General features: G+C 57.4%; 1 protein-coding gene across 1 annotated transcript in view; it reads right to left on the reverse strand.

The window, feature by feature from the left end:
- Positions 1-12,693: 12,693 nt before the first annotated feature.
- MRGPRG (MAS-related GPR, member G) overlaps positions 12,694-14,420 on the reverse strand; it is a 2,723-nt gene continuing 996 nt past the window's right edge. Inside the window, exons 3-4 of the mRNA XM_010837812.1 lie at positions 13,900-14,418; positions 12,694-12,705 (exon numbers count right to left, since the gene is read on the reverse strand). Coding sequence (XP_010836114.1) covers positions 12,694-12,705; positions 13,900-14,418 — 531 coding nt within the window. The remainder of the gene's footprint in view (positions 12,706-13,899; positions 14,419-14,420) is intronic.

Consider the following 14,420-nt stretch of genomic DNA (forward strand, 5'->3'; position numbering starts at 1 on the left):
GCACGGCAAGGCTGGTGAAGTCGAGGGATCAGGGACAGTGCACGAGGGCTGTCCAGCCCAGGGACCCACGTGGGCCTGGGGGCCCTGTGGGGGCTCCTTGAGAAGGACGGCAGAAACCCAGCCAAGAGGCTTGTTTGGAGCTGCCCAGCCCCTTCAGGGCCCCAACCCCTAGCAGCCATGCTCCGCCCCGACTCACCAGCCCAGCTGCAGTCACCACCCTGTCCTGGCTCCTGGCAGCTCCCAGGCGCCCCCTCCCCACCCCATCACCTCGGGTTTCCTTTTAGGAAAAGAGGGTCTTTCGCCCAAAATCACCAGCCAATGGCTTCAATCAGACCTCTGGAGGGGCGTCTCTTGTGGCCCTGGGGGCCCTCCTCGCAGGGAGAGGCCCAGCATGTGGGGACCCCAGGGAAGTCTGCTCCCCTGCAACCCTGCCCAGGAGTGGGGTCCAGGGCCTGTGGGCTCAGCGTCTCCCTCCCCGCCTTCCTTGGCTGCAGGAGGAGAGCTTGAGGAGCGAATGTTTGGCTATTTCCTTTGGCCCAATTACTATTCCTCTCTTCACTCTCTCTGCCGCCTGGAGGAGTCAGCCTGAGAGTCAGCCGGAGGCAGTGGGACGTTGAGGAAGCAGTTGCCAAGGGCCCCCGAGGGACAGAGGTCATGGCCAGCCTCCAGGACCGGCAGACGTCTCCTGGGAGGGCCCCAGCCCAGGGCTCCCTGCGGGGCACCTGGAGCTGAGCAGACCTGCGGTGGAGCTGGTCTGCGGCAGGTCTGAGTGCCTCCCCTACTGACCTGGGGCGGGGGGTCCCTGGGGGGTGGGAGGCTCAGACCCGGGCCTGGCTGCTGCAGGGCCGGTGGTCCCCACCCACGGGGACAGCCTCCCAGCCCCACTGCCCTCTGTTTATGGAGCTTGCTGCCCTCCCCCCACCCCTCCCACCCACGGCCCAAGCCACGGAACTTCTTGCTGCCAGACCTGTGGGCACAGCCTTTCAAGAGGTACATACTTATCTGAGACTAAAATGAATTTGTTGGCTCTCCAAAGATGAATAGGAAAATGCAACATCAAAATTAACGAACGTTCAGTTAAATTTTTAGTGGCAACAACCAACAACACACCTATGGCCTGGTGTTACACCATGCCAGCCACCCCACACCTGGGAGCTTATTTCATTCTCACCAAAGTGGTGGCGAGGCGGGCACGATTATTAACCTCTCAGATGGACAAAGGGAGCAGAGGCAGAAGGCAGGCCCTTGCCCAGGGACATGCAGCTGGGGAGAAGCAGGGACTTGAACCCAGTCTCCGTGACCATCACCTCTGCCTCCCTGAGTCCTCCACGCTGGCCAGTTTGGTCAGCTAGCCCAGTCTAGAGCGGCCCTGCATCCAGCTCCGGGGCTCTCCTGGGGTCCCGAGCCAGCTGCTCCTGCCCTGCCACACCAACAGAGCCTTCCTCACCCAGGGTCTGGACCACAGGCCCTGGGCTGCCACCTCCTTACATTATGTAAACACTGGAGGAGACAATGCCGCGGTGGCCAGGCACCCCCTGACCTCGGAGCCCCCAGGGGCAAAGGCACTGAGCTCCCCAGGTGCCTGGTGCACACACAGGCTGGGGACAGGGAGCCGAGCCCTGCCGACCTCACTTCTGCTGCAGGAACCCCGTCTGCACCCTAGGTTGCATCCGTGTCCTCCGTCACACCCTGAGCATCTCTCAGCTTTATCCTCCACCCTGCCAGCGTGACGTTAGCTCAGAAATTCACAGATACCCTCCTCTGAAGTCTGGTTTTTAAGAAAGAAACCGTGGTGGGGAAAGAAGCCAGAAGTCTGAGGCTCTGACGGGACACAGGGATCTTCAGAAGTGGCCCTACAGGGCTCGCAAGTCCCAAAGCGCCCACCCTGTCTGGCTGCTCCTCCACGAGGCGCTGGCTGGAGCTGCCCCCAGGGGTGGGGTGGGGGGAAGGGACGCAGAGGCCCAGGCGTGGGTGCAATGCAGTACTGCCCGGGGTGCCCTGGGACCCACCTGCCCGGCTCCCACTGAGGGGCGTGTCTGGGGACGGGGAGCGGGGGCGGAGCCAACCCCACCCGGCCGGTGTGTCAGCCCCCTGGCCCGCCCCTGCCCCTTCTGGGGACCTGGGGGAAGTCAGAAAAACTGCTGCTCCCCGGCCCCTCCCTGAGTGCCCCAGACATTCCCTTCAGCCCCCAAAGCGCGGCGGCCCCCCCAGGTGGGCGGCCCTCACTCACCGTGCAGCAGGGCATCCGGGCGCGGTGGGCTGGCTCCCTCCTCCAGGCTGGGCCCCTGGAGTTTCCACTGAGCTCTGCCGCTCCGCCCCTCGGGGGGAGGTGGGGTGGGCAGCGGGGCGGGGTGGTGCACTAGCCCAGCAGAGGGCTCAGCTGACCCCTCAGACCCTGGCCGCCCCCAGCACAGGCTCTTCTTGACGGGGACCCTGCAGGTCCGGAGCTGGCAGACTCTCCAGGGGAGTGTCCAAGCGGTGTCCGGAGGGGCCGTGGACAGGTGTGGCAGGCTGCCCAGTGAGGGCCGGCGGGCACTGCAGGACGGGCGCCCCCCGGGGGTGCAGAGAGGACCGGCCGTCCCGCATGCGCCTCTCCAGAGCCTGCAGCCGTCCCCTCCAGCCCCCAGCTGCCACCAGCAGGACCGGCTGCAGCAGCCGCCTCGGGCGCCAGGAGGATCTGGGTCCAGCCACTCGGCTGCGGTCTGAGGAGCAGGCTGGGGTGTTACCTAACACCCCGAGGCAGCCGCACCTCCCCGTTGGCAGGTTTGCTTCGAGATGACAGTGGGAGGTAGACGGGTCATCACACAACACCAGAAGATCCCCGCTGTGACCTCCTGTGGCTTCTTTCTCCAGGGCAGAAACTGAGGCACAGAGAGGCTGAGAGACAGCCTGGGGTCACACAGCAAGTGTGAGGCACAGCGAATTCAGTCCCAGCTCCCTATGTTCCAGTGTCATTCTCCACTCCCCCGAATAGCCAGCTCCCGCCCAGCCCAGCCCTGCTCACCCTGCTTCCCCCACCCTGCCCTGCAGGTCCTGCTCACCACGCCCCCTGCCTACAGCATTGCAGGAGCAAGTGCTGACAAGCCTGCTTTTGGAAGCTGGGTTGGGAGAGCTGCAGGTTCCCTACACACAGGTGATTCTTCGTGGGGGCCGAGGAGGAGGGCAGTGGGACACAGGTGACCCCTGGGGTCTGGGGAGGAGGGCAGTGGGACACAGGTGATCCCTGGGGCCTGGGGGGCAGGGCAGTGGGATGCAGGTGACCCCTGGGGTCCTGGGAGAAGGGCAGTGGGACATAGGTGACCCCTGGGGCCTGGGGGGCAGGGCAGTGGGATGCAGGTGACCTCTGGGGTCCTGGGAGAAGGGCAGTGGGACATTGGTGACCCCTGGGGTCTGGGGGGAGGACAGGTGTCTCCTGGGAGGCCGGGGAGGAGGGCAGTGGGACAGACACTGGGATGTGTCAGCAAGGCCATCTTTAGCCCTGTCTGGCCTCTGCCACCGGGGTGCCAGCCTCTCCTTCACACGCTCAGCTCTGCTGCTAGCCCCAAGTGGCCTACAGCTGCAGGATTCAGGGCGTTAAGGGAGTAGGTTCAGAGGGGTGGCCTGGGCAGCAAGAATGCCCCTCTGACTCTGCCCTACAGGGACTTATACACATGACCCTTGGACCCTTTGCCCAACTTACCACTCAGAAATGGAGGGAGGCCGCCCTGCAGGTCCATGGCCTGGGCTTTGTCGATACACCCACCACCTGCCAGGTAGGTCCCTTAGCCTCTCTGTGCCTCTGGCTGCAAAGTGGCCTCTCAAGACCCAGGACAGACTCTGGTGAAGGCCCTCAGCCCCCAGACCTTGGCCTGCAGAAGCTTCTGTGGTTGGGGGTGGGATGGGAGGCTCCAGGCTGGTCTGCAGGACCCCTGGCATCACAGGACAGGTGGGTAGCCAGCCCTGCCCAGACCATGACAGCTGGTAGCATATACTAGGTAGCACTGTCCCCACCTCAGAGATGCTCACCTGTCCTGCCCATTTTCAGGTGTCACAGTCACCAGGTGGGGCATTTGGACCATCTCCAGTGCGCCCCCCCCAGGGAGGAGGTGCAGTCCAAACAGGTCTGAGGAACGGGTTTGGCCCCCAGCTCCTGGGTTGGACAAGAGCAGAGCCACCACGTCTGGTCAGCAGCCCCACTGACCGATGGAATTTTGCAAGTGGCCCAAGGCTTCCCCCCTCTCTCCCTCCCTGCTTCCTCCCCTCCCTCTTTCTCTTCTCTGGCAGCCCCTCCTCCATCTCTGCTATTCACTGTGCCCAACACAGCCAGCACCAACTTAGGAACAGAGCTCCTGAGCCCCACGCTCACCTGAGTTTGCAGACAGGTGTGCATACCTGCAGAGAAGGCTGGTGTCAGGGTACAATTTAGAGACTGCTGAGGTCAGCTCTGGGGAACCTGGGACCTGTCTGATGAAGGAGGCTGAGTGTGTGCATGAGGAGATGGAGGGAGCCAAGAGGCACGGGTGTAGGCTCTGTGAGCTGAGCTGGGAGCATGGAGGAGGTGTGGGGTGGCTCTCTTCCTTCTGCCTTCCTTTGTCTTTGGCAGGGAGTTGGGGATGTCTTGAGGAGGAGGATGAGGAATGATGATGATGAGCATGGTGGTGGTGGTAATGGTGATGGTGATGGTGGTGGTGATGGTGGTGGTGGTGGTGGTGGTGATGGTGGTGATGGTGGTGGTGATGGTGGTGGTGATTGTGGTGGTGGTGGTGGTGGTGATGGTGGTTGTGGTGATGACGGTGATGGTGGTGGTGGTTATGGTGGTGGTTATGATGGTGATGACGGTGGTGATGGTGGTGGTGATGGTGGTTATGGTGGTGGTTATGATGGTGATGACGGTGGTGATGGTGGTGGTGGTGATGGTGGTGGTGACGGTGATGGTGGTGGTGGTGGTGATGATGGTAATGATGGTGAGGGTGATGACGGTGATGGTGGTGGTGATGATTGTGGTGGTGATGGTGGTGGTGGTGGTGATGACGGTGGTGGTGGTGGTGATCATGGTGATGGTGGTGATGGTGGTGATGGTGGTGGTGGTGGTGGTGGTAATGATGATATTTTAAAACAATAGTAAGAAATGCTGTGCAGGCACCTGGCATGAGGTGGTGCCTCTGGCCCTGGAGGCCTACTGGTTCCCCACTTCCTCCTAGCCTGGCCATATATAATCAGGGGCCAAATAGAATCCTGAAAACCTGCTCACTCCATTCCATGTTTTCTGGCCAACCCTGGTCGCACCCTGGCAGTGGGAGCCAGCTCCACTCTGCTATTTCCCTCCCTAATTAGACAAGTCAATATGTATGTCCCTTCACCCCCAAAGTGTGATGTTAATGGTGGAATTTCAGGCCCCATGGAGAAGGCGGAGGCAATGTTTTTGAGCCTGGAGTGAACCCCGTCCTCCAATTTGATCCCGAAAGGCTGCTCTGGGAGGGGTTGGCCTTCTCCCAGTGCACAGGTGCTGAGAGATCTCCTACTGAGCTGCTAACGAGGCGCAAGCCCCAGACTGGCCTTGCTCGCTGCTCCTCAATGCATGAGGCACAGAGACCTCTCCGTCTGTCTGCTCCCTGCTCCCTGTCTCTCTGAAGAGGCTGGGGAGTCCCCGCTGGAAGCCGCAGAACGCCCTTCATCAGCGTCTCTGCAGCCGCCTCCCCTCCACCTGCAGCCCATCTTTCCAGGCCACTTGGCCGGTGCAGACCACCTGCCGCCCGCTTGCTGGAGGGCAGGGAAGCCTCTTTCACCGGCCGGGGCTGCGGGGCTGAGACACCAGCGTCCTCATCGCGGCTCCCAGGGTCTGGGCCAGCACTACACACGTGCCCACATGGATGTCCAAGGGGCTGGGCTCTGCTGCGGCCCAGCAGAGGGACCGGCGGAGCCCCTACTTTGTCTGGCCCTCCATCTCTCCATCAGCAAGATGAAGGGGTCCCATCTGTGGCGGGGTGGGGCGGGGGTGCGCGGGCGGTGGGAACCTTACCCTTGCAGAGAGTTCAATGTCTCACATGTTTTTTTGCACATTATACATAAAGGAATGTTCATCCTACTTACAAAGAAACAAGCTCTCTCCTTTTTTTTCTCATGGCGAGGGGGTCCCTTGGGTCTGTTTTCCCCTACTTTTCACCAAAAAAGGGGGCAAAGAAGACCCACTCACTTTCCTCTTCAATCTAGGAAATGACAGAGGGATGCAATAGAGTGGCCAGGGCTCAGGGTGACAGTGGAGAAGGGGGCCCTCTGGGGGGCGGTGAGGAACCCCCACAAGGAGGCTGCCCCGCCCTTCCTGTGTGGGCAGAGGGCAAAGCGAGTGAACTCTGCCAGCCTCTGACGTTCAGGAGAGGCCGGAAATACGAAGTTTGAAGGGAAATTTCCCAACTGTAACTGCCGTTAACTAATTAAGGTTTAACTGCTGTGAACGCCCAAAAGGTACCTGACTGCAGGCTCGCAGGCCCCCAGCGGCTGACCTCTGGCCCAGCGTGACCGCCAAGGGCCTGCCCTGGGTGGTTGCTGATGAGCTCTCAGGGCGAGCAGGGTCCCTGATGCCCATTCGGGATGCCAGGCAGTCTCCAGGCTGTGAAGCACCTCTGTCAGGAGTTCCACACAGAGTGTGGTCTCTTCTCAAAGTCCCCCTTTGACGCCTGGGGCTGCTGGAGGGTGACCAAATGCAGACTGGTGGGCCCCCGGAAGCTCTGGCTGGCAAAGATTAACCAGCAAGTGGGATGCCAGGGCTCCGCACAAGGGCAGAGAGGGAGGGCAGACAGGCCGAGGGCCTCCCTGGACCGCAGAGCAGTTTTCCGGCAGGTCCAGGAAGCAGGCATTCACTCTGCAAGAGCTCAGCTCCTGCAGGCTGGGAGGGGGCCCAGAGCCGAGGGCTGTGGACTCCTCCTCCCTGCTGGGAGGGCCCCCGTGCCAGCCCCGGGAGGCCCCTTCTCTGGGAGGGGAGTGTACTTACCTACAGGCGTCCCATGGGAGGAAGACACAGACACGATAGCTTTGTTTAGTCTATTCTAAGACCTGCTGACTCAGCCGTGGTCACAGGCCCCGGTCCTGCTGCTTTTCATTCTTCTGAAAACAGGGAGTTCTCCAGGCTGAAGAGAAGTACTTCAAATTTGAAAGTAAAAATGAAGAGAGCTAGAAATGATATGCGTGTGCAGTAATCATAAGGGATATTGTGTTCTTAATTTCTACAAAGCAAGAGTAGTAAAGATATATGTAACATTTGTAGAAATTAAATATATAAAAGTAGTCCAAAGAGCTGGAGGAGGAAAAAGAACCTCATCCGTTGGAGGGTCCTTAGGTTGTATGTCGAGTGGTTTACTATTCACTGTGATAAGTTAAAAGGGCATATTCTCATCTCTGGAGAAACCCGCCAGAATATAAAACAAAGAGCTGTAGCTAAAAAGCCAATAGAGAAGATAAAATGGAGCACTAAAAATGATTTGATTAACCAAAAAGAAGACAGGAAATGAAGCTCAACAGGACAATGAACATAAGTGAGAAATGGAAAGCAGGTACGAAGATGGTAGGTTACACGCAGTCACGTCAATAACTATAGTACGTGTCTGCTGCTGCTGAGTCGCTCAGTCGTGTCCGACTCTGTGCGACCCCATAGACGGCAGCCCACCAGGCTCCCCCGTCCCTGGGATTCTCCAGGCAAGAACACTGGAGTGGGTTGCCATTTCCTCCTCCAATGCATGAAAGGGAAAAGTGAAAGTGAAGTCGCTCAGTCGTGTCCAACTCTTAGGGACCCCATGGACTGCAGCCCACCAGGCTCCTCCGTCCATGGAATTTTCCAGGCAAGAGTACTTGAGTGGGGTGCCATTGCCTTCTCCAACAGTATGTGTAAATGGACTAAATACTCTGGATAAAAAGCAGAGATTTTCACACTGGAGTAAAAAATACTACCCAATAATGTGCTCTTTATAAGAGCCACAGATGCAGAAAAGTTGAAAGAAAGCAATGAAAAAATATGCCATTCAGACAATAATGACAAGCTAGCCAGGGCAGCTAGCTTGTTTCAGATAAAGTAGACCCTAAGCTGGGCTTCCCAGTGGGCACTAATGGTAAAGAACCGCCTGCCTATTTAGGAGACATAAGAGATGTGGGTTCAGTCCCTGGGTTGGGAAGATTCCCTGGAGGAGGGCAGGGTAACTCACTCCAGTATTCTTGCCTGGAGAATCCCATGGACAGAGGAGCCTGGCAGGCTACGGCCGATAGGATTGCAAAGAGTCAGACACGACGGAAGGATATTACTGGAGATAAAGAGGAACGTGTCTTAATTGTATTAGTAATCTATGGCTTTGTAACAACTCTAAACTTTAGCAGCCTAAAACGATAAGCTTTGATTCTCTCATCACTTCTGTGAGTCAAGAATTGGGGAGTGACCTATCTAGGACCGTTCCGGCTCAGGGTCTTGTAATGACCAGGCATCTGTGGTCATTACATCTGAAGTCCTGACTGGGTTTGGACGGTCCACCTCCGAGGTGGCTCATTCACATTTATGCTCAATTCAAACGATGAAAGGGAAAAATTCCCTGAAAAACAAGACTTTCTAAAACTGATGCAAGAAGAAAAAGAAAATCCGGGTAGCCTTGTATTTGTTAAAGAAACTGAAATTGCATTTGACACTCCTTCCACGAAAGATGGTTTCTCTGGTGAAATAGTGCTGGTCTTACCCAGATTCTTACAGCGTAGAAGGGGATAACTGATACTCCAGGCATTATGAGAAAAAAAGCCAGAGGCAGCATCTCCCACGAAAGTAAATGCAAATGCCCTTATCAAATGTTTAGCAAGTCAAACTCATTGATATGTAAAACGGACTATATATTCTGGCCAAGTGGGGTTTATCTACGGACTATGAGGTCAGCATTGGAAAATGAATCAATGAAGTTCACCAAAGTAACAGACTAAAGGAGAAAAGCCGTGTGTGTGTGTGTGTGTGTGTGTGTGTGTGTGTGCTTAGTCCCTCAGTCGTGTCCGACCCTTTGCAAGCCCATGAACTGCAGCCAGCCCGGCTCCTCTGTCTGTAGGATTTTCTAGGCAAGAATACTGGTGCGGGTTGCCATTTCCTCCTCCAGGTGATCTTCCCAACCCAGGGATCGAAGCTGCATGTGTCTCCTGCATTGCAGGCAGATTCTTTGCCCACTGAGCCATCGGGGAAGCCCCAAAGGAGAAAAACCATAAGGTCATCTCAATAAATGAAGAAAAAGGTGCAGTAAAGTTCAATACTCATTCATGATTAAAAAAAGAAAACACGCAACTTTTGGAAAATTAGGAATAGATGGCAATTGTATCAGTATGACAAAGGGTGTATACAAAAAACTTATATTTAACATCATATTTAATAGCGAAATACTGAGCACTTTCCCTGTAAGATTGAGAATAAGGCAGGGATGCCATTTTTACCATTTCCATTAAACACTGAAGGGAAGTCTTAGCCGGTGCAAAAAAAGAAGAAAAGAAAATAAAAGGAAAAAGTAAAATGATCTCTATTTGCAAATGACATGATCGTGTACATAGGAAACCCTAAAGCAGACTTCAAAAAGATGACTATGGTCCAGGGACTATGATTCCACACTCCCAATGCAGGGCGCCTGGGATTCACTCCTGGTCAGGGGACTAGATCCTGGTCAGGGAGCCAGACCACACAGGCTGCCACTAAGGGTTTAAATGCCGTGATGCAGGATGAAGGTCCTGAGAACTATAACTAAGAACGGACACAGCCAAATAAATAAAAAAATAAACAAAAATTTTGAAAGACTCAGAACTAATTTAGAAAGTTGGCAAGAGAGTTATTCAATTGTATAAAAAGTCAAGATGAAACAATTGGAAAATGAAATTAAAAGATAATTCTGCATAGCATCAAAGCTTCAAATACCTAGGGATAAATTTCCCAAAATATGAGCAAGATACTTATGCTGAAAACTACAAACTTATGTGACAGAAGTCAAAGACTGAATTAAATGAGAGGAGGCGGGGTTTAAAACACGCTTTCCTGGTGGCTCAGCAGTAAAGAATTTGCCTGCAATGCAAGAGACTGCCTTCAGTGCAAGAGATGTGGGTTCAATCCCAGGGTCAGGAGGATCCCCTGGAGAAGGAAATAGCAACTCACTCCAGTATTCTTGTCTACAGAATCCCATGGACAGAGGAGCCTGGGGGCGGGGGGCTACAAGCCATGGTATCACAAAGAGTTGGACACGACTTAGCAACTGAACATGCTTATTAATCGAAAAACCCCACAGTGCTAAGGTGTCAGTTACCCATGATGTGTTTCTGGCCGTGGCTTGCGCAGCAGAAGCAAGTCCCCCGACCAGGGATGGAAACTTCGACCCCGCAGTGGAAGCATGGAGTCTTAACCACCGGACCCCCAGGGAAGCCCCTCCATGAGTTTTCATAGAATAATTGAATAGATTCAGTGCCATCCCGGTCCCTTTTTCAGTAGATTTTTGAAGAAATTGTCAGGTTTATTCTAAACCATAAGGGAAATGTAAATTTTGAAGAAGAAATATAATATTGTAGACCACCTGATTTCATGACTTATTTTTAATGCTGGTAGTTAAGACAGTGTGATGCTGGCATAAGGAAAAACAGACCAACACAGAACAGAGTCCAGAAATAAAGCCTCCCTGTACAATCAACGGATTTACAGCAAAGGCGCCCATGTAATTCATAGGAGAAGGGAAGCCTTTTCAACAAACGTTATTAGAATGGCTGGTTATCCACATGGAAAAAAAAGAAAACAAAAACCAGCTGAAACTTGACCTGTTTCACAGCATCCACACCTGTTCTGAGTGGAACCGCAGGAAAGGCCGGCCTGGGAGGAGGGTCGCATGGCTGGTCTCGCCCACTGTCCCCGGCGGACCGCTGTCCCGTGTCTAGGGCACGCCCGTCCCATCCCAGGATCCAGCGCCTTCAGCCTCCTCTGGGGCCCCCTTCTTTCTTTCTCTTCTTCTCTGCTTGTGTTTGGGGGCCTCTCAGACTGTCCCCCACGGGTGGTAGTCCCTTCCTGACACAGGCAGTCCCGGGATCAGCACTGGCACACCCTCCTCCTGGAAGCCCCCTCTGCTTTATGAGTTGGGGGGGGCACGTGACCCTTTTCCTTGCATCTGGAACACTAGGGGGGCTGGGTGGTTTGTCATCCACAGCAGGACACGCACGACTAGAAAGGGGCGGACACGCTGATGGTTGTCAAGGTCAAGCTGGGATACACGGGGCCTCTCTCAGCCTCTTCACATGCCGTCCTTGGATGGAGCGGACGTGTCCATCACTTCTCCAGACGCTGAGCTCTTGCGGAAGCGGCCACACCTTGCCATGACCCTCCCCCGAGCTCCCACCCCACCTCTGGCCCTGAGTTGCCTCCGCTGGTGTTTGCTGGCTGAAAGCGGAGAGTTGAGTGGCAAGCTGGTGATGGGCTGGGGCGGCCCTGAGCACCTGGGTCCCTCGCGTCTCCCATCTCCTGCTCAGGTGTCAGGTCGGTGGTCAGGCCTCGGCTGACCCAGAAGTTCCCAGAACTAGCCTGAGCTGATCCCGCTGAGTGGCGCTACATTTCAGCCACATCCTTGACTCACTGGATCCCACGTTTGTGCCATCACCCGCTGACCCATCTACCAGTCCGCCCACCCCACGAATGCCTGTCAGGCTGCTCCTCCCAGCCATCCGGGTCTCAGCCCAGGGAGACGGCCCCCACCCCGCCCCCTAGGAGCTCGCCTTCCGATGAGACACGCGGACACTGAGGCTCAAGCACGAGCACAGGTAGCCCAGCATGAGGGGGGAGGAGCCCCCCCAGATGCTCAGCTGGGCGGACGGGCACCAGGAGAGCTGAGAGCAGGGCGCCCGCTGCCAGGAAGCTCCCAGTGTCACAGGACAGAGAGACAGGAGGACAGGCCCCGGGGGCTGGGCGGGGTGCCAGCCGTCAGCGAGGTTTCTGTGCTAAGGTCAGGGAGGGCTGGGGACACACGAAGCTCTGCCCAGAGACAGAGTTGGAAATGGCAGAGGCAACGCGGCTGACCGTGAAGGTCAGGAAGGAAGGTCACGGTCCGCCCTCCACCAGCCTGGCCTCCTGCCTCCTTCCTCGGAGTCCAGGTCGGAGATGCTACTCTGCTTTTCCTTCTGCAGACGAGGCTCCCGCAGTCAGGAGACTCGCCGGAGGTCACCCGGCTGGAGAGACGCCAGAGGGCCAGGAGCCCAGTCCTGCCTTTGCAGGCCCCTCTCGGTGGCGTCACGTCTCCGGGACTGGGGACGCGCTGGCTCTACAGGGCCCAGGCTGGCATCCGTTCCCCAGCAGCGTGTTCCGGGACAGAGGTCCAGCTCTGCCCATCTGTCCAGACGGGGCTGCTCATCACGCACCCCAGACACTGCCAGCTGCCCGGCTGCCTATCTGTCTCTGCCGGCGGCAAGCAGATGGACGGCCCCTCAGGGGGCCCCGCAGCTATTTCCTGGGGCTGGGAGAGGTGGAGGCTGGTGTTGGCGCATCTCTGAGGCTGCCCCCCCCCCATTGCATTTCCAGGGACTCTAGGAAGGAGGCCACACCCCTCCTTGGGTCCAGCGTGAAGTGGTCCCAAGAATGGACGGCCTCTCCCCATCTTACCCCCAAAGCCAAGGCTGAGGTCGCTGACCCTCCTTCCTGAGCCTGCTAGGCTGTCAGAGCCATGGCCTCCCTTGGCTGGAATCATCCAGTCCTCAGGGCACTGTCTGGGGAGACCAGGTGGGAGGACCTGGGGTGGCCACAGTCCTGTCCACCCCAGGAAGGATGGACAACCTGCAGAAGTGTCTCTGGGCTGGGAAGGGGTCCAGGTAAGTCTTCTTTCCTTTCCTTAGCGTTCTCCAAAGTCCCAAGGATGAGCAGCACATGCCTTTTCTAGTGGAAAAGGGACAACTTTTAAAAAACAATTCTCCTGGTGTTGTAACAGGCATTGTTGTAACAGGTTTCATGTAGCAAGTATAGAATGTCTTCATCTTTGGTAAAATTTGAAATTTCTGTGGGTCTCCATCACAAAAATGAACACGGCTGGAGGGTTCTATGCCTCATGTGCCTCCCTCTAAGTCCAAAAGGTTTGGTGACTTAGCTTTTCAATGTTTTCTGTAGGACTTGAAAGTCTTGACAATGATCATGAAGTATCATTTTAAAATATCATCAGAAACACATACAAGGATCTCCACTTTGGAAGCTGCAAGGAATGGCGTCAGCTGTCTTCCTCCTCCCTCCCATTCGCCCTTCCACATCACCATCCGTCCATCCACTCATGTACCGGTCCGTCCACCATCAGTCTCCCTCCCTCCCCTCCCCCTTCTTCACCAGGGAAGCCCTGGGGGTGGGGTGCTGGCAGGGGAAGGGGCATGGTCTGCGGCAGGTGGGCAGGGACGGGCGGGGAGTGATGGAGCAGAGGATTCCCTGGAGGAGGGGAAGCTGAAGATGGGGGTGGGGGGCAAGGGCACCCTCCAGGCAGCAGGTGTCGAGGACCCCCGGGGCTGGGAGGGGCAGGGGAGGGCTGAGGGGGCACCTGGCTCTGCAGTGACCCCCGCTTTGCCCACGGGCTTTGTGCGCACTTGGTGGGGAAGCCGCGCCATCTGGTGGCCAGTGGGGAGACTGCAGGGAAGGTTCTGGGAGGGGTCCCCTGGGGGGCTGGGCCTCAGTGAGGACAGCCCCTCACTCAGCCAGTGTCCCGGCTCCCCTCTGCCCAGCTCCCCATGTAGGCCTTGGGGGGGCCGTGTCCTCTTCACTCCTGCCTCAGCTGGTGGCAAGGTGGGAAGGAGGCGGGAGCTGGGGTGCCCCTCCTCACCCCAGTCTGGGGGCTCCCCGCCTCCTTGCTATGTCTCTGGCCTGGTCCTCGGGCTGCCCTTGTCCCCTGCAGGCCAGGGGCGGGGAGTCAAGACCACGGCTCTCACCTGGCACCCAGCCGTTGGGTCCCCAAACTGAGTGAGCCGGGCAATGACGTGGAGTCCTGGAGGGTCTGGCAAGGGATGGGGGGTGGGGGGCAGCCATGGCGGCCCCCACACGCGGCCCATGGGCAGGGAGACCCCGCCGGCCCCCAGCTGGGCGCCCTCCCCCAGGGAGCGCCGGAGGACTGCCCGCAGAGGCTCCCGCCGGCCCGGCTGCCGGCCCACCATGAAGTAGATGAGGGGCCTGCCGCTGCAGTGGACACAGGCCAGGAGGGTGGCCAGCGGGAAGAAGGTGGACAGCAGGAAGCTCGGGAGGTACGGGCGCAGTGTCCAGCAGAGGAGGTAGGGGAGGCCGCAGACGAGCAGCAGGAGCCCGGAGCCCAGCACGGCGCCGTAGAACCGCGGGCGCTGGCGCTGGGAGCAGCAGGCCCCCCAGACGAGGAGGACCAGGCCAGCCGCGAAGGCCGCGCAGGCCAGGGCCAGCAGCCCGGCGACGCTGGCCGCGTGGTAGCGCAGGCAGGCCAGCA

This window comes from Bison bison, unplaced genomic scaffold (genome assembly GCF_000754665.1).
Source record: "Bison bison bison isolate TAMUID 2011002044 unplaced genomic scaffold, Bison_UMD1.0 scf7180017864080, whole genome shotgun sequence".
In the NCBI taxonomy this organism is placed as follows: domain Eukaryota; kingdom Metazoa; phylum Chordata; class Mammalia; order Artiodactyla; family Bovidae; genus Bison; species Bison bison.